At 36.0% G+C, this 27,773-nt stretch overlaps 1 protein-coding gene across 3 annotated transcripts in view; it reads left to right on the top strand.

Annotated features, from left to right (window-relative positions):
• LOC140450377 (puratrophin-1-like) overlaps positions 1-27,773 on the top strand; it is a 1,292,549-nt gene that overhangs the window by 1,124,124 nt on the left and 140,652 nt on the right. For all 3 annotated transcript variants that reach the window (XM_072543974.1, XM_072543973.1, XM_072543975.1), the window contains one exon: positions 24,823-24,940. In XM_072543974.1, coding sequence (XP_072400075.1) covers positions 24,823-24,940 — 118 coding nt within the window. The remainder of the gene's footprint in view (positions 1-24,822; positions 24,941-27,773) is intronic.

The raw sequence follows: 27,773 nt of genomic DNA, 5'->3' as shown, positions 1-27,773 counted from the left end.
ATAAAACCCAACACGTAAGAATTAGGCTCACTTCACCTCGCACGTCAGCCGTGACCCGCTTCCTCGTCAAGCCCGACACGCACCGATCCTCAGAGTCAATACTTATCCCGAAGTTATGGATCCAATTTGCCGACTTCCCTTACCTACATTATTCTATCGACTAGAGGCTCTTCACCTTGGAGACCTGCTGCGGATATGGGTTTGAACCGGCTCGAGCCTCAACGTGGCCCTCTCCTGGATTTTCAAGGTCCGAGACACCGCTGCAACTGCGGTGCTTCTCGCGTTCCACACCATATCTCCCTCCTAGAGGATTCCACGGAACTCGTAATACTTATACAGAAAAGAAAACTCTTCCCGGATCTCACGACGGCGTCTCCAGGTCCTTTTTGGTTACACCGACGAACTCTCTTGAGAGGGCCCGACTTTTTGACGGTTTCGCTGCCGAGTTTCGGAATAGGAACCAGGACGGGTGTCGGGCGAAATAGGTGTTAACATCCTCATAAAACCTCAACAGGCGAAATTCTTTTTTTAGATACATATCTAAAAATAGCTATTTTTATTTTTCAAGTAACATAAAGTTAGTTTAACTAGTGTAATTAGTAAGAGTGAGTTAAATAGAGGAGTAAGACAGGGCTGTGATCTGTCATCATTACTGTTTAACGTGTACAGTGAAGCCATATTCCAGGAAGCGATAGCGGATCTGGGTGATGGAATCTCTGTAAACGGAAGAATAGTAAATAACATAAGATTCGCTGATGACACCGTTATAATGGCAGACACCCTGGAATCGCTACAAGAATTGGTAAATAGAATTAACGATTATTGCATTAGATACGGACTAAAAATAAATAAGAGAAAAACTAAATTTATGATTGTCTCAAAAACGCAACATGGAAATGAAAGATTAATGATAGAGCAAACCCAAATAGAAAAAGTAGAGACATACAAATATCTGGGAACCTGGGTTGATGACAAAAATGGCCAAAGCAGAGAAATCAAAGTCCGAATTGAAACTGCAAGGCAAGCATTTATTAAAATGAAGACAATGTTTACCAACAGAGACCTTCAGTTGCATCTCAGATTGAGGGCTCTAAGATGTTACATATTTTCTATCTTACTATACGGAATGGAAGCTTGGACATTGAAGAAACAACACATAAGAAAAATAGAAGCGTTTGAAATGTGGTGTTACAGAAGAATATTAAAAATTCAGTGGGTTCAAAAGATTACCAATGCTGAGCTACTACGACGTCTAAATAAAGAGTTAGAAATTATGAACAGCATAAAAAGAAGAAAACTAGAGTATTTGGGTCACATAAGCAGAGGAGAAAAATAGGAGCTGCTGAGAATTATTATGCAACGAAGGATCCAAGGAAGAAGAAGCATAGGAAGAAGACGCATCTCCTGGCTGAAGAACCTTAGAGAATGGTTTAACTGTAGTTCACTACAACTTTTCAGAGCAGCAGCCAACAAAATGGCCATAGCCGTTATGATATCAAACCTCCGATAGGAGATGGAACTTTAAGAAGAAGAAGTTTAATTAGTAGCTACCTCAGAACTACCTTACTACAGAAAGGAATCTTTATATAAACTATTTCAAATTATAATTATAACGCAGTTTATTGACGGACAAATTAGAATAAGGACGTGCACAACATACAGTATGATCACTTGTTCACTCATGCCGAAATGCCTAATGATGTCTGCCTAATGCCGTCACTCATGACTAAATGCCTAAAATGTATGAAATAAAAAATATTCCCGCCTATTTATCGGCACATCTATATAGTTCTAAATCATTTTTATGAATCATCTTATACACCTTTTGCCACTGTAAGATGAATTTATAAGTTTGTATGATGGCTTAGCAGGTTTGCCCACTAACCTACTAAAATATGTTTTTCTCAAACAGTCTTTGTTGGAAATTTAAAATCGATATCTTTACAAATGATTGTAGATAATTGCAAGCTTTAAAACTGCCTTATACGATCTCCAATGCCATCTAAAAATTTTGGGGGAGTTCTTAACCTGACCTACAAGTGGCGCAGTCAAAACTAACTTAAACAATTTCCCCTTTAAGCAGAGATTGAAAGGTCTTTTGTTTTTTTTTTAATGATTTCTTAGTTCCTAATATCGACTAGGTTTCGTTTTCGTTTGATCATCCTGTATATAGGAGAGTAATAATGAGGAAGCTAAATTGTTGACACAATGCTATTCTTTTTTGATCCCCAGAAAGATAGTGAATACGGCCATTTGCTGTGCTTTTTTAGATCGTTGTATTTTGTCCTAATTAATAATCAATATTGTCTCGTATACTCCTTATGATTCTGTTGCCTCTGTTGCTCTTAGTTTGTAACTAGTTATGAAACTTTCCATTCTTGAGTAATAATAGTTCCATTTTGTATATTTCTGGATGAAATTTGCAGAACTTGTTCGTGCTATGACTATATTATAATTCAGTTGAATATAGCCCGGTGTTTATAGGTGTTACATAAAAAGACATGTCTACATTTACTGAACAAATTTACTTTATAATAGAAACTAAGATACGTGATCTATGTATTTCTTACTTGTGAACTCGAACTTATGCAATTCTTTCAAGAAGTAACTAGAAAAACATTCTCCAATCATTAGTATATACTTCTTTATATGCCCGGCGACGTACCACAAAATAAACTTCCAATATGTATGTAGGAAGAGTTTTCTATAAAAATAACATCCAGCATGCCCCTTATGTTCACTTACTGCATCTGCCACATTACCATCCTATTTGAATTCTATGCAAGTCTCGTTTTCTTGAAGTCTCTATCAAAACTATGACGGCAAAGAGGTCTTTGTAGTCGCAAGCGCAACAGGAAATATAAAAATGACATAAAGTCACTTGTCGTGATTAAGTAGCCATTGAAAAGAGTGCTCTTTGAATGGTGAATAGCGAGAGAATTGTCATGAGGTAGACGCAATCTGACTATTTTTCGTTTTTCGATAAGTTCCCAGTAAATACAAATACACTGCAAAATAAAGCTATTTAAAATTTTTTTTATTATTACATAAAGTGAAGTAATATAACGTAGAGGAAAATATTAAAAGGCGGATATGTAGCGAAAATGTCTACTAAAAAAATTTTTGAGAAGAAAAGAAAATTCAAGATGAATCCAGTGAACCTGTAATGTGTTCCATGTCCAATAAATGAGAGAATATCAAATGTACTTATTACAAAGGCATCGCAAAGTTGTTTATAAGAAAATGTCTGAATCAAGCCTGTGATGGTTCGCGAGACTCCAAACTTCTATATTGGTTAATTATAACAGACACTGATTAATTAATCATCGTCGAAGCAAGTTATAGTTCGGTGTTAAAATAATAGTAGACCTCGAGTTAAGTATTTTTATTTTATTGGAACACAATTGATTTTTACACTTTTATTACAATGTTTTGTGAAAACTGAGTTTAAAGAGTACTTTACACAGCGAGTATTTAATAGTAGCTGTACTAAAAATGAGATTCTTTTTAACCCTCAACTGGCGTCCTGGTTTATTGCGCCGCTAACTGCGTCCTGGGGTCTACCGTACCCCATTTGTTTTGAAGTTTTTTGTGAAATTAATAAAGACATAGTTCATTATTTTGTTTTAATTTGTAATCATTTAAGCTGGAATAAAACCATGTAAGCCCATTTTCTATTTATTTTTCATTAATAATGACAAATGCTAAAAAAATGTAACATAACTTATTTTTCAAGGTTTTCCGACAGCAGAACATAATTTCTTACAAAAGAAATAGAAAAAATAAAATCAGTATTTCTTTCTTGATTTTTTCGTTTCCTATAACGAAAAAGGAACTAAAATATACAAACTCTCTAATTAAAATATATTATTATCAACAAAATTGCGAACTATTTACAAGTAACATTTTTCTAAATGCAATTCTTGCAAAAATATGTCCTGCAGTCGCCGCACGTGGGTCGGGAACATTTGCTGCACGACATTTTTGTATTTTTGTCATTCTTTCGATCACAGATACCACATCTCTTTCGTTTCTGGTTCTGATTATTTAATTCTTCCCTCTCTGCTTCTCTCTAAAGCTTTCTTTAGAATTCTGCTGATACCCATGCGAAGCTCTCTAGGTAATCGAAAATTGTACAGTCTTATATTGAGTTATGGTTCTGCAAGTTGTCTTGCGAGAATTTTGTAAAAGGCTTTTCTCTCTATGGCTTGGTTCTTTTTATAATCATCATTCAATCTTCGCTTATCCACTGCTGGACATAGATCTCCCTCATAATTTTCCATCTATTTCGATCTTGTGCCTCTTGCATCCAATTCCTATGACAACGTTTTAGATCGTCAGTCCAACGTGTTGGTGGACGACCTCTACTTCGGTAGGCATCATCTCTTGGTCTCCATTCCAGTATCCGCTTTGTCCATCTATTGTCTGTCATTCGAGCCACGTGACCTGCCCAGTTCCATTTTAGTGTTGCTACTCTCTCTACTGCATCAGCCACTCCTGTTCTTTGTCGTAGCTGGCGATTTGGGATCTTGTCTCGTAGTGAAACGCCCAACATGGCACGCTCCATCGCCCTTTGACACACACGGATCTTTTGAACTGTTCTCCTTGTCATGGTCAACGTTTCGGCACCGTAAGTTAACACTGGCAAAACACACTGATTAAACGTTTTTCTTTTAAGGCATATTGGTATATCAGACGATTTGAAAATATGGTTCAGCTTGCCGAAGGCTGCCCAAGTCAGTCTTATATGACGGAGAAGCTCAACGGTTTGGTTATCTTTTCCTATGCGAATCTCATGGCCTAGGTATTTATAGGCCATTACCTGGTCTATGGATCTTGTTCCTACGCATATATCTTCGCTGACTACAAGATTTGTCATCATCTGGGTTTTAGATATATTTATTTTCAATCCCCCTTCTAGCGAGGAAAGGTAGAGCTGATTTAAAAGTTCTTTGGCCTCATCTATCCTATCAGCTATTAGTACAATATCATCTGCAAACCTTAGATGGCTAAGCTTTTCTCCGTTTATGTTTATGCCCTTGTCGGTCAGTTTTGCCCTTTTACATATATATTCCAAAAGCGTAGTGAACAGTTTCGGCGATATGGTGTCCCCCTGTCGTACTCCACGTTGTATCGGGAATTTCTGGGTTTGACGATCACCCACTCTAACACTGGCTGTTGCGTTTTGGTATATATGTTTAATTATATTTATATACCGATAGTCAATTCGGCATTCTGTCAAGGCTTCCAACATTTTTTGTTGATTTACGGTGTCGAATGCCTTTTCATAGTCGACAAATATTAAAGCTAGTGGTTTATTATATTCAGTGCATTTTTCTATAAGATTTTTTATTACCAGTAGGTGATCGTTTGTTCCATAGCCTTTTCTAAAACCCGCCTGTTCTATGGGCTGATAAAATTCCAATTTATTTTCTAGTCGTTTCGTAATTATTTTTGTAAATAGTTTATAAATATGTGAAAGTAGACTTATGGGCCTGTAATTCCTGAGGTCGGTAGCCCCCTTTTTTATGAAGTATGATAATTTCTGCGTTATACCACTGGGTTGGTGTTATTGCTTCCTGCAAACACCTAGTGAATAGTTTGGCAAGGACCTGCCATAATCTTTTTCCAGCCACCTTCAAGGCATCTGCCACTATTTCATCGCCTCCGGGGGTTTTTCATTTCTTGCACTGACCTTCGAATTTCATTGGGTGTTACGTCCGGTAAAATTTCAGATCCCTTATTGATTATCTTTGGTAATGATCCACTCCGGTTACATTGCTGTTCTTTGTATAGTTGTCTATAAAAACTCTCTATCGTATTCATAATTTGAATTCTTTCCTCAATGATTTGCCCCTGTTCATTTCTTAATTTGTGGACGTTTTTTCTTCCAATGGACATGCTCTGTCTGAGTACTTTCAAGCTTTTGTTTTCTTCTATTACTCTAGTTATTTCCATCGTATTGTATCGTCTCAGATCTTTTCTAACTTCCTTTTTAATTTTCTTATTCAAAATTCTTAGTTCATTTTGGTTATGATCCTGATTTTCCCTAAGTTTTCTTCTTTCCTCTAGAAGATGTTTTGTGTTGTGGCTTAATTTTTTGTTATTATTTTCAGGACGAGGACAGTATTTCTTTACAGCTTCTTTCAATATTTGGGTAATATTATTGTTCATTTCATTGATGCTGATATTCTGTAAGTCGTGTGTATCCAAACTCGTCTTAATATTTTCTTCGTAAAGTGTTATATCTTCTGGGAACAGCCACCTTCCACTTTTCTTTTTGAGGATCATTTTTGTTCTTTCAACTTCCGCGTTAAAAGTGGTTTTTGCTCTAACTAGTCTATGGTCGCTCCCTGTTGAAAATTTATTCAATACTGTTACATCCTGAACAATATCTTTCCGATTTGATATTATGAAATCCATGTAAAATGTGTGCATTGAAGCTGCAATTTCAATATTGTAAAAAAAATAGTCATTGGCCATCGCCTAGTTCGCCGGTTAGTAGAATATGTGGTACATTTTTGATCTAGTGCATCCACCCCGCCTTTTGTTTGATTATATAGAAGCAAATGATTTTTTACCAGATTCTATGTCCTCACATTTGGTATGGTGCAGTAATGATATTAACACAAATGCCTTCCCTCTTTTTTGAACGTAGGAAATTATAGTGTAGTCATTTGTAAAACTTACTTAAGATACTTTAACTCTACTCCAACTTGGAAGGAACTGCATAGGTATTTCCTTTTTGTTTTGCTTGAGCGTACCAACATAGGTCAGTCCTCGTTTTTTTTAATGCATCTATGACTTCTATGGATGAAAACCAATTGTCTGCTGTGATATTTCGGTGTGAATTAGCAATTGGATGACACAGTCTCAACACCGCTTGTGTTGGTTTTATGAAACAACTCGCTTCATTTTTTAGAGAAAAACCATCATTATCCTTACCACAGTAAATATAGCCATTATAAAAATAGTGGGTACTTGCGTCTGTTAGGGCCATAATTTTCAGTCCATATTTCCTAGATTTATTAGGTATGCACATGCGGAACTTTTATCTACCGCGAAATCCTATCAGCATTTCGTCGATACAACACAATTCTCCCATAGAATAACAGTCTTGGCAATTTTTTACAAAACTCTAAAATAACCAGGACACTGCTGCAGTTCGATCATTAGTTTTACGTTCTTCTCGATTATCTGCATTATCAAACATAAAATAAAAGCAATCAAATATGTACACTAACTATTCAGTCAAGAAACCTTAGACATGCGAGCAACACATATACTCTTTTCAAAGACATAATGGATGTGAATATGTCTCGTCCCGTTCCATCTGTTGCAAATATTTCTTGCAAGTCTTCATCATTTGACTTGAAAACAACAGAGTAATATAAGATATCGAGAAATTCTTCCTTTGTTAGTTCTCAGTTCTGTTTTATCAGAAGTGCTAAATTTATCCTGAAATAACAATATCTTTTTATTTTTCCGTAGAATTATTTCGTTTTCAATATCCTCTGTGAAAAGAAGGCTCCATATTTTTAAGGGATCAGAGACATCACCACATTTTGTAGGTCCGTTCAACCCCGGAAGAACTTTTACCAGATTGTGTTTTATGTTCTAATATTCAAATCTGGATTGGCCCGAACAGGAGACAACTTGTATTGATTTTTACCAAAATAAAACTTTCCATTTTTGTTGTTTCTCGCCCCTCTTCTTCTTCACCTATAGTCTGACTTTCTTGTGTTTCAGCATTGTCCCCCTGATCTTTCATCTCAGAATCAGAGTTATGGTCACTCTCTGGAGAAAAATCTTTGTTGTTTTAGTCCTCCTAATCACTAAACTCGCTTTTTAATTCATCATACCACGGCCTTAAACTTTCATCAGAATTAATCTCTCCGAAATACACTCTTTTGGAAGAACCTGCTATTTCAGAAATAAAACACTAATATCGTCGTTGTACCACACAGACCCCAAATGAACTTTACCGATGGCTATTCTAGCAATACTGAATCACAGTTGCGTATTGGGATGGCTTACGAGTGCAACAACTAAAGGTAGATGGCGCGGCCAGACATAAATGCTAAATTTGCAAGTTTTACATGGATTTAAAAATTACTGGGGACGATGTAAATTCTGGTGCCTAGGGAGCGTTGTGATATAATTGTCCCACTAATGACGAAATATTGCTATTCTTGCGGCAGAAAAACCAGCTTATATAGAGATTTTAAGCAAGGGTAGATTTTTTATTATCTTTTTATGGCTTTCTAATGTGAAAATTCAAAAGCATTTACGACCGGATATTAAAAACTCTTTTAGTGACAATAGAATAACAATAAATGCAGTTGTGTATAGAAGAGGTAGAAAACGTTCGATTCAAATTGTTTCTTAAGAATATAAAAGCAAATGTGACATAGATTTCCAAGATTTTTTCGCTTCTATTATGTGAATATTCTTTTTTAGAATATAGATTATGTCGCCAGAGTGGACGAATCACAGCGAAGATTGTCTCTTTGGCCGGCCAGTGACAAAGGATTTTAATAACTGCATTTATATTGGCCTTGTGACGGAAGATCGCAGCGTATCTTCCGATCGGGATCAAGTGAGTCTACACCTTGATACCGTCAAGACATATTTGGCTGAGTAGCCGTTTCAAGAATTTCGTTTTTTTTCTCACCTATGTGAAAATCCCTATAGAACTACGAAGACTTTACTTCGAGGAAGGTTGTACAGCTCTTTAAGTGTTTGAATAAACACGAGGTCTCACGACTTCGACATTAATCAAACAGTATAAAGTGTAGAAACCGGCGTTTGTGACTGTTCAACTGTTTTTTTATTGTCGATGTAAAGACAAGTCTGGACCATCAAGCGGCTCGAAGAGAACTCTCACGGGTCAGGGGTGTTTAACTGCCACAGTGCTTTAATAAACCACCGACGGTTAGGAGTAAATAAAAGCCCGGGTGTACTTAGAATTACTCCCCAATCGGTGGACGAGCTGAAGCAGCACTTCGTCGCCAAACCATTAGTTGAAAATAAATAAAGGTCCTTACGGGACTACTAGGAATTATTTCACGAGAGTGGCGGTACGGAGTGAGCCCTTCGATATCGAATTTGATTGCGAGAATAAATAGAAGACCCGAAGGGACTTCAATGTATTCAATATTATTCCGCAATCCAGGGCTAGTTGAAGAGTCAACACTCTGCCGGCGGCCCTATACCTCGAGGAGTGTAAACTTGGTTCCACGCTGAGGCTTGAGGGACCGGCGTCTCTGTCATATTCGAGGCTTCTACCGTGCAGCGGAGCACCCGGTGAGCTTCTCGCTGAGTGTAAGCCGAGGATACATAACTCGCCGAGCAAACAGAGGATGGAAGCGAAGTACCTTAGTTTCTCCTCCAGAGCGGAGGAGAACTCCAAGTAACATGGAGGATAAACCGATCGTACGACAATTAAAGGGTCTGATTTAAATACTTATAAAGACATTTAACGTAATCTCGAACTCTCTATAGTAAAATAAATAATAGTACAGGGGCAGATTATACTTCTCGAGAAGAAATATATACAGAGCTGTATTAAGAAATAAATTTAAGCCCATATAATAATTAGAATACCTAAAGTTGATTAAACTAATAAAAATGACACTAAAGGAAATCAAATCATTTGTGTTGCTCTTGAAATGTATGCATTTTAATATATCTTTTGCTTATAAATTAAATTATGTGACTGGTATTCTGCAAAATTTATTTTCTAGTATTCAGATACAAGTTTTGCAGTGTATCTTTGAATTACCCATTATTCGTTTGTCAATGAGTTCTAGGTACACATTTGCGAATGGGTAGTTCATTAGAATGTTTGCCATCCATATGATTCGTCAGTGTTCGAAGAGCCTTGTTAAGGTTGTTAAAAACTACTTGTTGCGTATACAGAAGTTGTATTTTACATAGTGCGTTGTGTAATTTATTTAATTATATAATTTGCTTTTGCGCTACTTTATTAGTAGTAAATGTATTGATATTAAGTAAAGAATAAGAAATACTAATAGTACATACTTTCACATACGATTACTACCTACGTAGTACATATTTTTGGTTCACTGTTTCCTTTTTCATTTAGTGAGGAGGGTGTTATTAGAAATTGGTCACATTACTCACCTTAGACTTATGAGGTCAGACTACAAAATGAAGCATCATACGAATCCAGAATGAATATTAAACGAAAAAAAAAATGATGGTAATCAAGAAAAAAACTGTTCTGTTACCTTTATTGTTAGATTGAAAACCTATAACAGGTAACTCATTAAAAATAGTTAAGCTGAGAGATTGAGTTGAGAGAGAGATCAACAAGCTCGATCCTGAAGTTTTCATAATTTTTCATGCCGCCGATAGTTTTGTTCGATTGAGGGTGCTTCTTTCCGATTCACATTTTATTCTGCAGCTAAGACTAACTAGTAAGATGTCATATATGGTCTCTTTATGGAGTCAATACGTGATGCTAAAAACTGTGAGGCTAAATAAATTAGAAGTGAAGAATGGACATGTTTCGTCAAATCTTGAAAATTCCTTGGACGTTAAGGATTTGAATGAAAAAGTTCTGAAGAAGAGAACGTCTAAATAAAGAGGCAACACTCGTTATCAGTGAACAAGATAAACGAGTTACATCGGTTGCGACACTACAATTACTATATCCTTCAATTAACTACAAAGGGTAAAAGATAAAATATAAGAAATCCGTACACTAAATGAACATTTTAAAAAACAAAGTTGTTCTGAATGAGAAAAGTCATACAATTAAACAGGCTAAGCTTTGAACAACTTATTCGAACGGCAGAGGACAAAGAAAGTTTTTAAGCTTAATCTTCTTCTTCTCATGGCGCCGTCTCCTTTCGAAGGATGGCGATCCAAATGGCAATTGTAGTTTTGGAAACTGCTGCGCGAAAGATTTCTGCGGATGAGCGGTCGAACCATCTCCTCAGGTCTTTCAGCCACGAGTTCTGGCGTCTTCCTACTGATCTTTTGCCCTGTACTTTTCCTTCCAGTTAAACTTGAAGTACAGTCCTCTCTCTCTATAACGATATGCAAGGGACCGGGAATTTCCATCGTTATAAGGAGAGATCGTTATACAGAGAGAGACAAAATTCGGTACTGTAATATTAATAATACTGTACTAAATAACCTATTTTAATTTAAAAAAATTATCAAAACGAATATAAATGAATTAACATTGTATTCCACATAGATTTATTAACGAATAATATAAGCAATACAGTATAAAAAAATGACTGTACAATTAAAATATGTGTACTGTACAATAAAAAAAATATGCTACTGTAAAATATATTTAGCCTATTACAAAAAAAATCTGTCACCTTGGTCTGTCTTCTTTTCCCTTTCCACAGAAATGACCTAACCTTGTCCTGAAGACGCATCGAATCTTCCACAGCACTCATATCGTTTTCCTGGTGGATGAAGAATCGATGCAGTACTTTTGCCGCATCCAATGTCCGCTGAGGGGTCGGAGCTGGTTCTAACTCTGCTTCCACATCCGAGTCACTGTTTCCTTCTTCTTCTACACGAACTGCTTGCAGGATGTCCTCGTCAGAAAGTCCAGATGTTGTAGCTACATTTTCATCAACTTCTTCAAAATCTGTTAGCTCTTTCGGTCCGTAGGTGATAGTAAGTTCAAACTGTCTGGTCCAAACATCTAATGGCAGGTCATCTTCATCATCAGTCAATCCTTGATCTTCCAGCCATCCTGCGTATTTGAAGGAATGTCTTATTGTATTGCTCGTCACCTTGTCCCAGGATTTACTAATCATTAGGATGGCGTCAAGAATGTTTAGTTTAAGATTCCATTATTCTCAACCAATTCCATCTAAAGTCTTCTCCTGTAATGGCTTTTCAAACTCTTGACACTTTGGTCCATGGGCTGAAGGACACTCGTTGTGTTTGCTGGCAGAAAACAGAGTTCGATGTTTTGAAGGTCGCGCAATACAGGATGAGCAGGACAATTGTCTACAAGCAAAAGAATTTTTTCCCTTTAAACTTGCACCACTTAATATCCCACTTTTTTATCGCTTCATCAAAAATTGCCGAGGTCATCCACGCACTCTTGTTTGCTTTATAGGTCACCAGTAGATTTTTTATGTTTTTAAAGAAACGCGGGTTTTTCGACTTCCCTATCACTAACAATTTTCGCTTCACCGAACCTGTTATGTTAGCGGCCACTAAAACTGCAATTCGTTCCTTAGAGAGCTTTCCACCAACGCACTTTTCCAATTTAAATTTTAAAGTTCTGTTTGGTGTCATTTTAAACAACAATCCAGTCTCATCCGCATTGAAAATGTCATCTGACGCATATCATGCCTTCAGTCCAGGCCACACGTTTTCTAGCCAATCATCCGTTACGTTTTTGTTAACATCGCGAGCCTCTCCGCTGATTTGCCTGTAGTTGATCTTGTGCCGCAGCTTCCACTTGCTCAGCCAACCCTCAGATGCCTCGAAATTCTCAATTCCAAGTTCAGTTGCAAAAAACTCAGCTTTTGTCCTGACCTTAGGCCCACAAAGTGGAATATGGTTCATACGCTGCTGCTGGAACCACTGAAGCATAACGCGATCTAAATCTTCATGGTGAGGTTTCCGCAACTTCTTCCTGCTACCGCCCTCCATCTTCGCTTTAAGCCTTTTCTGTCCTTCCATATCGTAGCCACAGTTGACTGAGACAGCCCCGTCCGGCGAACGACATCCGATTGCTTTTCACCTTTCTCTATTGCTCGGGTTATCGATAATTTTTCCTCCACCGAGAGCACTTTACGCTTTTTCGAAAACATGTTGACTGTTGACACACTAAGACACAACTCAAACTGGAAATAAAAAGTCGTCAATAGATGACAACATCTGTGTGATAACAGTTAGGTATGCCGCCCGAACAATAAACAGAAAGAGTAGAATGGGTGGCCGCATTCCTTAAGCGCAGAACAAAACAACCGCTGGGCAATGACCTTGCCACTCGTGACTCAGGTAGTCTGAACTTTAAACACAATATCACATTTGTCATCAACTATTGAACGCTAAAAAATTATCGCTATAAAGAGAGAACGATATCGGTATAGATAAAGAATTAATACATTGTTCTTATGACGAACCAACCAACGTTTACTATTTTCATCGTTATAGAGGAATTATCGTTATATAGGGAATCGTTATAGAGAGAGACTACTGTAATTCTTATCTTTCGCCTCTCAACACATGACCCAAGTATTGCATTTTCCTCTCTTCGATTATTCTTGCCAGTATAGTTCTGAGATAATTCGCAAGTCTTGTTCGTCAACTCCAGTTGTTCTCAGAATGTCGACCATCTTTTGATGGTTACGCAGTCGAATGCTTTTCGATAGTCAATAAAACATGTGTTTTAGTGTCACTCATCTGGAACTCGCACTTCTTGTCAATTCGTGTATGGATAATTCTTAGAAAAGTTTTAAGGACATGAGATATCAAGCTTAATATTCGATAATCATCGCATTGTGAGGAATTCGATTTTTTTGGTAATGCTACGAATTTTGATTTTAGCCAGTCTGTTGATATTTTACCTATGTCATATATCTTATTGAATAGTGCTGTTATTAAGTATAGACTTTTACTTTCGTTATCTGCAATTGGTTTTAGTATTTCGACATTGATATTGTCTGGTCCGGTGGCTTTTCCATCTTTCTGAGATTTTACTGCGTGGATTAATTCATCTTTGGTTATTTCTGGGCCTTTTTCATTTATTCGATTATCTGTGGATGGTGGAGAGCAAGGTCTATCGTCGTTAAAAAGAGTTTGTATGTATTCTTTTCATCTCTCTAGTTTGTCTTTTGTACTCATAATTATTTCGTTATTATCATTTTTTAATATTGTTGCTTGTCTCTTTTTGTGTCTACCTTTCATTTCTTTTACTTTTATATGAATAGCTAGCTTAATCGCTAACCTTCATTATTGAGGACAGTACTTGAAGGAAAAGAAGAAGAATATCTTACAAGTGGACTCAAGATAAAAAAAAATAAGAATAACAGTTATTAGTTCTTGTTAAAGTAATCAACTACTTGTTAAAAACTTCTCTTCCCTGCGTTTTTAAAAAATCTATCAGTTAAACTTCTAATAGCTGTTTCATTTGTGGAACATTTTGTCATGTATATTGTATATCGTTGTTGAACAAATTTATGGTTTAGGAAAGTTTTTAAGCGTACTTTAAATTGTATTTTATATAGTCCAGTCGTCAGCGATTTGACCTCTAAAAATCATACGAACAAGCTTAATTTTGCTGAGGATGTCAATTTTGGTAACCAAAAGAAGCAAAAAATGTAACCCTGGCTTCCCTCCAAAAAGCCTCCTCGTAGGGAGAGAGGGAACGGAAAAATCGCTTTATCAAAAATTTGTACGCTGTAGAAACAAATGTAGCTCAGATAATTTTGAACAAAACTGTTTATTAGCACTTTTTGTGTAGAATTAACCGTTCTCTCAGAAACAACGTTTAAAGCGACTGGTGATTTTGGATATCAGTTACGCACGCGAAATGTCAGTGCGCGAAGTAAAAAAGGCTATGGTTAGTTTTGGAATATGGTGTTCCACAACATCTAATTCTTCTACATAAACTCCTAGATGAAAACAGTATCGAAAAAGTTAAGGTCAGTAAAATTCTTTCCAACCATTTAGATCAAAATTTGCTATAAGGCAAGGCTGTATTGTCCCAGTATTTGATATTATGGAGAGTATATTATGAGAAAAGTCTTCCAATAAAGCAGAGGCAGAATAACAATAAAAGTAAGCCTGTTCACAAGGAGTGAACGGGCTCTCCTGCTGAAAAAAAAACCCAAATTATGATAATAGACCACAGTAAGACCTAGAAGAACTTCTCGTCGACTACAAAATTAATAGTAAACGACAGCTACGTCTTGGTTGAGGCAAGTCCTCGTTATAGTCTACACGAAGCTTCTCTATCAGTCCAAGACAGAGAAAGAAGAAAAATCGCGATCGAGACATGACATCAGTGTGCTCTTTCGAGAATTAACAAACAACAGAAGAAGTATCCTATTAGAGTAGTCTTTACAATGCGCCACTCTTGCGGACTAAGAGCTACTAATTCATTTTTTAAAGGTTAATACCTTTTTCATTTTTAACCTACTATTCGTATTTCTAAATGACACAATTTAATTATTATTTTTACGTTTCTTAAAAAAAATGTGGAAATTAACAATTCTATAAGTAGGATAAACCTTACGGTATGCTACAGGGAAAACTTCATTTTCTTGCTGTTATTCTTTGAAAAATGTGGCTTTTCACTAACAGGTGCAAACAACATTGGTAAATCAATTACGACAATAGAAATGGTCGTCCTACAATTGCAGGACATAATTAAATATTTTTTTAAAACTTTCCCTATAACATACCTAACTAATTATAGTTAATCCTATGTTTGCCAACCGTTTACCAAGCCCATCATCTGGCAGTCCATTGAGACCAATCCATAAAAATAACAATTAAATTTGAAGTATATAGTAAAAATAAAACACAAATTAATAGTGATGGGAAATTCCGTTCATTTTTTGCGATCCGATTCGATGGATCTAAGTTACTACGAAGATTCAGTTGTTTCATTTTTAAAGTTTAATTATAAAATAGTTTTATTAGAAATTATTATTTTCCTTTAATATCACTCGCGAAATGTCCACTTTCACAAAACGAAAAAATAAATGGTAATATAGGTGAGGTATTTAGGTGAGGTAATCTATTTTCTGGAAATCATGCTTTAACTCCGGAAGTTATGGTTTTATTGACTCTCGGTCTGTGTTTTTTCGTTCATACATAACGATATATAGATGTATACATTTTAATTAATACCTTTTTTTGGGTTTGTGAGTTTTTGTCTCATCGTGGCCGTGTGAATTTACTTCCACTACCTTGGACGTTTCTTCATCACGATAATCTTATATTAATATTATTAGACTTTCATTTTCTTCTTTCATTATAGAATTGCTTATTAAACAGAGATAATCTCAAATGAAATTGTAAAAAATTGTGCAAAAAATTTAATCCATTTAAAACTTTGTCTTCTCTTCGAACTTACGACTTAATATCATATATAAATTTAGAGAAATCCTTGCGTAAGTACAATTATTTCTGTGTGTACATTCATTTGACATTTCTGATGTTGACAATCTGACAATTCTGACAATCATGTTGATCATCATTCTCTTCGCCTTTATCCTTATGCCTGGCCAGCTCCCCTTATTACATTTCTCCATAAGTTTTTGTCTTGCGTCATACCAACATCAACCATCCTCACCAACATATCCTCTCTAAGCGTCTCCCCCTTCAGTTTTATTTGGTTTTCTACTCCTACTCCCCCCAGCAATGCCACCCCTAAACTTCCTCTAATATACTCATTCTTACTTAATGTTATCCCTTTTTGTCAGTCTAATCATCCCATTTTGTATAATTTTCCTTTCAGTTTTATTAGAATATTTCTGTCACGCATCACTCACACATCACACTTCAACTTTATCCATCTCACTCTCTAATTCTACTGAATTCATCTCCATTTATTCTTGTTGAAGTCAATAAGTCATTCCTTAAACAGAATTCTTATCATCCAAGCATTTTTGTTGAAACTGTATGTTACCGGCAATAATTTTACACAGTTAAAACACCTTGGACTTTTTGATTTTCCAATAACAAAAAGTGGCAATTTATGGCTTCCATTGGAATTAGTACAACACGTAATCGTTAATCTGTCCTTTGGAACTCTTCCGCCTAAGGCTTTGTCCCCTGCGAAACAAAAGGTGCCATCCGGAGTAGCTCGGTAATAACACGCAGTTTCATCGCAATTGTAGACGCACGGTGGTTCATAATTTTTAGTTAATGAAAGTAACACGTCCGTTATTTGCGGCAGATACATCGGTATCTTTTACGTCTCCAGAAATTTTTCTGAAGGAAACCTGTGAACGATTTTTCCATCTGCAGAACCATCCATTTGTCGCTTTAAAGTTTGCATTACTCAAATTTTTGGCCATTTGTTCAGCTTTTTCTATTAAAACACGACTGCGGATAGGAAGATTAGTAAGAAGAGAAGCTCAGTAAACCACTCGGCTAATGCTTGTTCGACGTCTCAATCTTTCGCACTGCGTTTTGGTTTTTTGTTTGGTTTTGAATGAGCTTGCTCAGGTGAGCAAACTTTGCAACAGCTGGTGAAATTAGAAACTTTTGAGCAATTACAATTTGACTGCACTTGGATTGTTTCGCGAATTTAATCACTTATTGTTTCTTTTAAAGTAAGAGCTTTTCTCTTCGAATTTAACGACGCTATGATTCACTTGCAAACACAAAGGTCTCTGGATGATTTCTGAATTAATTCTAATGTAATAGTTGCTAAAAATTTATTAACAGGCAATGAAGTGGGTGAGTAGTACAAATTGTTAGATAAATGAAAAAGTATTCTATGACCTGTGGCTGTTTCGAGGAAGGGCTGATAACAAAGTAATAAAGTGTTTATTACTTAACAGACTCTAATAAACCAGACATCTTTTAAATTTTTTGGATATTGTATATATACGGTTATTTGTTTACATGAAAAATATTCTATTAGGCCATTTTATTTTATTAAAATGTGTTTTTATAAACGGATAATTTTATTAAGGAATAAAAATGGAAACGTTTCTAGACCTCAAATTTTTATTCCTTTAACCGGAATATTCCGATAATAGGCATTCTAATAAGCGAGTTCGACTGTAGTTTGAACGGAAAAATAAAGAGTTACAAACCTTATACAACGAAGACATCACGAGGAAGATGAAAGACACCAAATGCTGTGGAGCTGCTAGAACAATAAAAGTGTTGCAGGATCAGCATGGAAACGTCTGACATAGGACAGAGAAGCATGGAAGGAAATGGGAGAAGGCTATAGTCGAACTACCGAATAGAAAAGAGTTTTAAAAAAAGACTTTAGTGTAGATCGAATGTTTTGCACCTGTTTTAAAATGTATAAATAAAACTATTTAAAAAATATGTCTTGGATAACAGTTACTATGGCATTCGATTTTTAACTGACAGTTCTAGAATAATGATACAAATTAGTCCAGCCTGTCCAGTAAAACAGAAAAAGAATGTGTGAATACGAATATAATGAATACAATTAAAATAAACGTACTTAATCTATAGGTATGTGTATATGAGTTAAATCAAACAGGAAATTCGATAAAAAATAACAAATTGTACATTTTAATTTTTATGAAAATGTAAGTTACATGCGAAATTTTACTATTCTATTTAAGACGCCATTTGCGTGTTAAAACTTACTAGCTGATCGATCTAATAATTACGCTTTTGACTGATTCCTTCACATAGTTTTAGTAATACATTTGGATCAGTCCACTATGTAAAGATCCGCATTACTGAAGCAGTTCAAATCCGTTCCTTCCATCACTACCAACAAAGGGTCATTCGTTTTCTATCTTAATTTTCTAATGTACGTTAAGTACGCGTAAGAGTTTTAATGTAATTAAAACTCTTTTAATTTTTATAGCAAATAATAAAAAAGGAAGAGCGGGTGTTGAGAGAGCTGTGTGACTTGTTTGGCTTAATAATAATTATAAGTTGTTGTTCTGCACATAGGCCAGTTAAGTGTAGATATTTAGTTTAAGAGGTAATAGTGACTATTTAAGTGACAAAGATTATTTTTTGATAATCAAATGAAATAATGATTTTTATGATTATGTGTATGAAATTTTTTTAGATACTAGTTATAAAGTTGAATTATTTGACGAAAAAATCATTAAATTCAATACTGATGTACTGGAGTTAGGAAAACAAGTATACATATACTATCTTCCATTGAGAGTCATAAGACTGTAGTTGCTTATTCTGTGAGGTGTGCTATTTTTCATTTATCGCATGGCACTTGACACATTTACATTTAAATTTACATATATTTTGTATAAAACTTGATACATATGTTTACAAACGAACATCTAACTTATTTATATAGTCTATCGACTCTGGAGTCGCCATTAGGAAATCCTCTGACCTGCCATGATAGTATCTTGTGGGACACTGTTCTGTGATGTGACAGATGGTTTGTGGTTGTCCGGTGTCACAGAGTGGTCATGGTCGTTTACCCCGTTTGTGCATCATGTAACCGCATCTCATTTGGTTCGATTTCTGATTCGGTTCAGCATAGTCTATGTGTTGCGTGGTAAGTCAAAACCTGGTGGTTTTTGTGTGATGCAGGGTAAGCTGCTATTTTGTTGTTCCATTTATTCTCCGAGTCCAAGTGGTCGTTAAGTTGAACTTATTTTCCACAGCAGTCTGTGCTGTTTTTATTGGCGGTGTCTGGAGCGTAGACGGTTACCCTTGGCAGCATCTATATCTTGATGAATTGGCAGGATCTCGTTACTAAGTATCTTTCTGTACTCACTAGTGAGGGAGTCTACGCGTCGTAGTTTGGGTGGTGGAATGTGGCTCAATACTTGGAGCCATTGCGTAGAGTTGGATTTGATAACGCCAGCAATCATTCTCATTGTATTGTTCAATGGGACATCTACTTTGTGTATATGTGGGCTGTTAAGCCAGGCTGAAGAGCAATATTCCGCGGTTGAGAAGATAAGGCCCAGGACAGATGATCGCAAGGCGGAAGCTGATTGACGTTGTTTCTGGATTTGAGTTTTTCCGCTGTTTTTGACAGATATTCTTTGAAAGATAGGGTTCTGTCAAGAGTCACCCCAAGGTACTTTGGTGTTTTATTGTAGGCGAGTGTGGTGTTTTCGAATTGGATGTTGAGTGTTCTTCCTTCAAGCTTGTTATTTAGGTGGAAACTGGAAACCTCTGTTTTGGTAGCGTTTGGTTGGAGCCTCCATTTACGGAAATAATTTCCCACTGTGTGTAAGTCCGCCGTAAGGATTTCTTCTATTTCTTCAATGACTAACACTTTCTTGCAAGGACCCAGTCATCGGCGTAACCAAACTTCCTTGATCTGATTTCTGGTATATCAGCGATGTACAGGCTAAAGAGAAGGGGAGCTAGGACAGATCCCTGAGGCAGTCCATTTGTCAGTTTTCTTGGGATGCTGATGTCGGTTCCACATGACTACTTGAATCGTTCGGTCGGCTAGCATGCTGTTGATTGTTCGAGCGGTCGATTTACAGGAGAATGTTCGGAGGAGCTTGTATATTATGCCTTCTCTCCAGACTGTATCGTAGGCCGCTGTTAGGTCTATAAATGTGGCTGCAGTTTAAAGTTTTCTCTGGAACCCTGCCTCAATAAACGTGGTAAATGAAAGAACCTGATCTGCGCAGCTTCTTTTCGGTCGGAAACCTGCCTGATCAACCGGTATTGATTCGAGTAGTTTTGGACTAATTCTGCTGTAGAAAAGTCGTTCTAGTAGCTTGAACGTCGCTGATACTAGGGCCATTAGTCTGTAGTTCTTGGGGTTGTTATCATTTGGTTTCCCTAGTTTTAATATGGCAATGACCTTCGAGCGTTTGAGTTCGTGTGGTATGCTACCGGTCTTGATACTGTCTTCTGAAAAAGTGGGCCATTCATTCTCTCGCACATTTGACGCTGTTAATTTAAAGAATTTGTCAAAACCTAGGGCTTTACATCCTTGAAAGATATAGAGACTTGTTTGCAAGTGAAAGCACAGGAGTTTCTGTATATTGGATTTTCAAAGTTTTGAGCTCTCGTTTTACCTTGATTGTGTGTGACTTGTCTTTCGGGCCCTAGATGTCGATACCAGATGTAAGGCAAAAGTGTTTGAATAAATTGTTTTGTTCCTTGTTATGGGAGTTCCGCTTCCTAATTTTCTTAGTAGTGTCGATGCTTGCCTACTTGATGTTTGAAAATTAAGAATTTCTACAGTTTCTGTCCATTTTTGTTGTCTCGGTGCATCTAGGCTATGGGGCAGTTTACGGTTAATTCTTGATCGCCGCTTTCAAGGAAATTTTGGTACAGTTCTTCGCTGTTATGGGACCAACTAGGAATGTATTTTTTTCGATAGTCTCTTGGTATATGCTTTTTGGCTGTACTTATTACGGCTCTAACGAATCTTTTGTAATTTCTGATGGTAGGGGTATCCAGCCTAGAGTCTTGCCCAGTTCCACAGAAAACCTACCTCACATATCTGCCTTTAGATTCCACCGTGGACGAGGGGATGTTGTGATTATAGGAATTTGGATTCCTGCCTCTATGACATCTATAATCACTGGGCGGTGTTGGCTGTGTGGGAAGTCGTCCATTACTTTTCGAGAGACTGCTAGAGGTTGCCCGTTTTTATTAGTAGAGACAAAACATAGATCATGATTGTAGTCCTTCTTCCATGCTGATGACATGAATGTAGGTCGGTCTTTAGCATCAAACTTAAGTGATACATGTTCGTCCTCCGCCCATTTTACTAGTGCATTACCATTGCTGTGGCATTGTGTATATTTCCACTGTTCATGGTGACTGTTGTAGTCCCCCACGTATATTGCGGATGTGTGTGGGTGACTTGAGCTGGCCAGGATATAGGATATAGCTGGTGGTTTGTAGGTGTTAGTAACGGTGATGCTTTTAATCTTTATAACAAAAATATAAATTTCATCATTAGTACAGGTGGAAACAAGGACGGCGTTTTCTATGTTTTGTTTAACGTACGTTGCTGTGCCGTATGATCGATGATACGTGGCACCCAGTAATTCGAAGCCAGGTATTTTCCTTCTTGTTTCGCAGTGTGTTTTCTGTAGAGTGACCAGATCGATGTCGTTATCTTTTAGAAATTTTGATAAGTACTGGCTGTTTGAATAGTTTATGCTTTCTACATTTAAGTGGCAAATTCGGATCATAGGTCCTAGTTTTCTAGTTGTTATCTTCTGAGAAGGACCATTTGTATTATTGTTAATTTGCCTTCTGATAACGTTTACCGGCATTGTTTGCAATGTGTCTCTGGTCATGAGATCCTGAGATTATCTGACCGTCAGTATTTAGCGTTACCCAGGGTGTACGTGTAGTATTTTACTACGGACGCGAACTAGCTCTACACCCCTGTGGGATGTGTGTTTAGATTTATGACTTTGGTTAGAACCAATTGCACAGCTCAAAAATTTTATTAAAATCATCATTGTCATAGTTATCAATTTTCTAGTTTTAGCTGAGATGCATTCTATATTAATAATAGCCGAGGAAGTGAAGCACTAAAAATCACGAAGCTACCAATTTTTTGCAGCAAGATAAATCGCTGTGAAATTTTTGTATTTGATTCGTGAAAGTGTCAGGAAAGTTTGTGACCAAAATTGATGGTGGTAAAATGAAAATTGCATTTTGTGCATAAGAAAATGTTACTCGGGGGTTACTATGTTTTGTTACTCGAGGGTTTTCGAGGTCGCTGAATACGAATATGATAACGAAGATGGTCCTCAAGCTATCTGGTGCCCAGAATGGACCTCGTCTCCTGGAATATGTTAATTTCATTCTACATCAGTCGATAGTCATTACTCGGGAGGTTTTCGAGGTTACTGAATACGAATATGATTACGATAGTCCTCGATCTGCCTGATGCCCAGGGTGGACGTAGTCTCCTGCAGTTTTATGTTATTTTCATTCGAAATCATTCGAAAATTATAACTTGGCGGTTTTAAAGGTCACTGAATACGAATATTCTGATGGCGATGATCCTCGAGCTACCTGGTGCCAAGGGTGAACCTCGTCCTCTTAAGTTTTATGTTATTTTCATTCAAAATTAGTCAAAAGTTGGAATAGTTCATTAGATTATTGAATTAGATCATTGGATTAGTCGCTGATAACGGTTTTTTACTTTTAAATGATTTTTACGTCGCCAGAAAGAACTATCTATTTTTGAATTGAGCTTCGGTATTTTATCAGATGCAAAGGAAGTTCTGCTGCTTAGATTTCTAAAATATTCCTGGTTTTTCTGCTTTTCAAACACCCAAGACAGAGTCGTGAACACTTGTTTATTTTTTTAAATATTTTTTCAATACTCCAGGTAGAAACTATATCAAACGGTTTTGCTATTTAAATTCTTACCAACTAATACATTTACACGCTAACAATATATTAATCGCTTAACTGCAATACTTTTTTTCTTAATTTTTAATTTCTTAATCTTTAATTTTTAATTATCTCTTACCAAGGGTTTTTCTTTAATTCATAGTATATTTCGACTTCTCAATGCTGACTTGAACCCGTTTTTCCTGGTCTAACGTTTTAGGTACGCCGATTGCAAGTTTCGTTAGTCTTCTGCTCTTAATTACTTACGGAAATGGGTTAATCTTCTCGTTAGCAATACGAAAATCGAAAACGTGCTAGCTGAGATTTCGCGAAAAAGGAATTGAACATCCGCACGTAGCGTAAATCCACCGACTAAGTTTTAAGTAGAAGTAACTGTGTAATTAAGAAGTCGTACGAATCTACATCTAGAAATATATTTGCTACTAGTTTGACAATTTATTCAAAATGGCGCACGAAAGCGAATAAAGTAAAATCCACAGATGTAACATACATTTATTCATTCTCTAAAGAGGCATGCCCACCAGTACAATTAGAAAAACAACAATTTACCCCAAGCCGAAGATGTAAAATAGTACAACTAAAAAATAGGAATCCATCTTTTATCGATTTTTTCTAAAACCTTTTCACAAAACGCAAACAGTTGAGACTAAAGTTAAGCCAGATATCATTGCATTTCTATTCTGACGATCTTGCAATATGTGCTCAAGGAAAATGTTCTCTAGACAATGCAGAATACCATCTCATTCATGATCACAGAATTTCATAAATATATATTCATTATATATTTTATGTATATAGTTGAGGTATCCCACAATGTCAGCAATAGCTACATTATAATAAAACAGAGTTCTCAGTGGAACACCATATACAACCTATATTTTTCTTTAAAAATGCTTATTGTCCTCATATATTGCCAATTAATAGAGATCGAAAAATATCTCTTTTTGTTATAAGTTGAATTAATTATTATTTGTCTTCTCTCACAATAGCTCTTCACAATAATAGTTTCTGTATTTTAAATAATCAGTACAACTTCCTCTTAATTTTCATTCGTCTTTGCAATTCTTAATGTCCTGCGATACATACAAAATTCACAAACTTATTTTTTCTGTACGACGTTCGTTCTTAGTTTGTTTGATTCCATGCAATTTTACAGCAATAATAGAACAAAATACTTTCAGTTGAAGGTATAAGGCGTGAATGAAACCGCCTGATGGATAAGTGGTACGGTGATACCCACTGCCCCACGTTGGGCGCCAATGTGTACCAATATAACAGTTGGGTCACTAGCTATAACATTGGGTGCTAGTTGTTTTAGGCTTTCACTAGCTCTGTCCCTCAGATACGTCTTGTCTTAAATGCAAATCTGCAAAATAAGTTTGGTAGAGACAAATAAAAGATTATATTAAATAATCATATTTATTATACATAAATAAATTTCACAGAAAACCTTACCTAATGCAGTAAAAAAAATTAAAAACATACTTATGGGAATTGTTTATATAATTTTTGTCTCTGCTGCTGAAGTTGCTGTTGAATGTAGTTCCAGTGTGGTTGTTGGATGTGGCTAAAACCATGTGACGTTTATAACGTTACAAATTGAGTTTATATTTGACATTACTTTGCCATATGTATATTATAACTTAATACTTAAATACATATAAATGTAAAATGAAAGAAAGTGGATACAGTAGTAATCATATTTAAGAAGAATTATCAAGAGTTACTTATCTTTATTGACTTACTTTTTGTTTTGGTTGTATTTTTAAAAAATTTACACATTTTTAATTGTTTCAGGTACAGCAGATGTAGATGGGAGACCAATTATTCTCTGCTACGCTGAATGCATTTCAAGAGCTGGACTGAACAAATACGAAATAGCCAAATTATTGCTTTATTATTTTTCAATACCGACGTAAGTATTGTAGTACATTTATTTTTATAGATATTTCAAAATATATAAATACAAATGTAACCAGTTATGAAATGCATATATCCGTATTGTTGTGGATAGGTATTCTTTTTTTTTTTTCAACATACGACGAGAACCAAAATTCTAAGTGGTTGATAATAAAAGACCCTTATTGATTAATCTTCGTCTAGGCCAAATGTAATTCGATGTGAAGGTAATAGTATAGTGTGAGTTTAAGTATCTTTATAGTTAATTTTACAATTTGTTTTAAAAATCATTAATTTTAAGTGACTACTTTGCTATGTCGAGTATGTACGTTTAATACGCAAAGAGAGCGAAATGTGCACTAAGACGAGATATAGTTCTATTAACTGAGAACCGCGGGATATATTTGTAGATAGAACGCGAGGTGTGATTGTCCCACTAAGGACGAGAGATGTCTTTGTACGTGATGGCGTGAAAAATGGTCCGACTGCGGATTTTATTCTCATATTTGTGGGAAGAAGGTCAGCCTTTCTAAAAAAAAAATAGAACGATATAAAATACAGGTGTATGGCTCAAACTGTTTTTTAGAATGACAAAATAAAACTTGACCTAGATTACTGACATCTAAAATTATCATTTTGGATATTGTGTAAATAAAAATTTGTTTCTTTTGTATCTACAATGACACCCGAATCGGCATCAGAGAGATATTATGTAAATAATCTTTTTATAATAGATATGAAAGGGTATGCGATTTATGACTTAAAAATACATTTAACTAAATCTCGGCCTTTTTTGCGACATTTACAAAGAAATATAATGAAGGGAATTAAGGGAAAAAGAAATATGTTAGGACTCCTTTAAGATAGGTCCTTCTTCTTCTTAAGCCTTAAGTAATCCAACTTTGGATATAGGCCTCCCCCAAATCAATTCAATGTTTTCTATTTTGCTGAACTTACTTCCAGTTGTGTCCTCTGATCTTCTTAATATCATCAGCCCATCTCATTTGTAGTCTTCCTCTGCTTCTCTTTCCTAACCATGGTCTCCATTGTTGTATTTCGTGGTTTTATCTTTTATCCTTCAGTCGGCATTGTATCATGCAAAGCTCCATTTTAATTTGGCAGCATGTTCTCCTGCATCTTTTACTTTGGTTTTGCTTCTAATCCATTTGTTTGTTTTTTTTTTCAGTCTCACCCCGAGCATTGATCTTTTCATCGTTCTTTGTGCCTTTACTATTTTATCCATATTAGACTTGGTGAGTATCCATGTCAGTAAACCATACGCGAGTATAGGGAGGATACACTGATCGTAAATTCTGGTTTTCAAGTGTTGTTCTATTTTAGTGCTTTTAAAGATCCAACTCAGTTTTCCAAACCCTGCCCACGCTAACTTTATTCTTCTGGTAATTTCGGCAGTTTCGGCAGGTGATGTATTCGCTTACTGTTTCTAAACTTATGTCTTTCAATGTTATTTCTCTAATGTTCGGTGTATTTCTCATTATTTTTGTTTTTTCCAAGTTCATCTTAAGACCTACTTTTTCCGAAGCTTGAAATAGTTGCGTCATCATGGTCTGTAGTTCTTCGAAATTTGTAGTTTTTCAGAGTTAGACTCAGTTTTTTTCCATTAACATTTATTCCTTTATCTGCCCAGTGCTTTGGTGAGACAACATCTCCCTGGTGGACTCCTCTGTTGATTGGTATAGCTTTGGTTTCCGCATCTATTTGTATTTTCATTGTAGCTTTCTTTTAAATATTATGTATGAGCATTCTGTATCGGGAGTCTTCTATCCTGCAGTTGTTCATAGCTACCTCTATTTGTGATATTCATTGGCTTTCTCTATTAGCGTTCTGACTGTAAGAAGATGATCCGCTGTATTGCAACCCTTTCGGAATCATGCCTGCTCTACCGGTTGATACCTATCGAGCTTCGACCTTAACCTGTTAGTTATTACTCTCATAAACAGTTTGTACATTTGGGACAGCAGGGAGATTGGCCTATAGTTTTTCAGATCTCCCCTGTCTCATTTGTTGAAGAGAAGTGTTGTCAAACTTTCATTCCAATCATCTGGGACTTCTCCGATGTGAAGACATTCGTTGAAAAAAATTCTTCAAGAATCATTTTCAATTCTTCCAGAATAATTTCACTCCCCTCCTTCAACATTTCTACAAGTATTCCATCTGGGCCCAGAGCCTTATTGTTCTTTAGTTGTGTCATAGCTTGTTTTATTTCGAAGGATTCTATGTTAGGGAGTATTTTTAAGTCGACATTCGTTCTCTTTCTCTTAAGATCTTCCTTTGCAGTGTTATCTGGGTTCTTGTTTGAGGAATATAAACCACGTTAAAATGTTTAAGTAACTTTTAGGATTTCCTTTTTTTCTTATTTCTTTTCCATCTTTATCATTCAATGAAATTATTATAGGCTTTCCTATGTTTGATCTAAAGCATTTCAGGCCTCGGTCCTTTTATATTATTTTTCCTACTTTGTTTTCATTGTAGATCCTTAAATCTTCCTTTACTTCCTTTTTTATTTGTTTATTTAATTCTTTGAAACCATCGGTGTTTCGCTTTCCTTCGCTTAGAAATGTGCGTCTCTTTTCCATCAACCGTTTTGTTCCATCACTTATTCTGTCTTATTTATTTTTCGTTTTCTTTGCAACAGTCAGTCCTGCTTTCAAGACCTTTCGTTGCATTTCTTTATTAATTGTGTTCATGTCGGAATATTCTTGTTGATAATTCTTTTCTTAAGACTTCTCTGTACTCATCTTCTTTCTGTCGCGTTTTAGTTGGATCTATCTGATTACAATAATTATGTGGCCTGTTTCTACTGGTTTTCGTCTGTTTAACAAGAATCC

Source organism: Diabrotica undecimpunctata, chromosome 9 (genome assembly GCF_040954645.1).
Source record: "Diabrotica undecimpunctata isolate CICGRU chromosome 9, icDiaUnde3, whole genome shotgun sequence".
Classification (NCBI taxonomy): domain Eukaryota; kingdom Metazoa; phylum Arthropoda; class Insecta; order Coleoptera; family Chrysomelidae; genus Diabrotica; species Diabrotica undecimpunctata.
The sequence above is the reverse complement of the archived record's forward strand: the minus strand, read 5'-3'. Positions and strand labels throughout refer to the sequence as shown.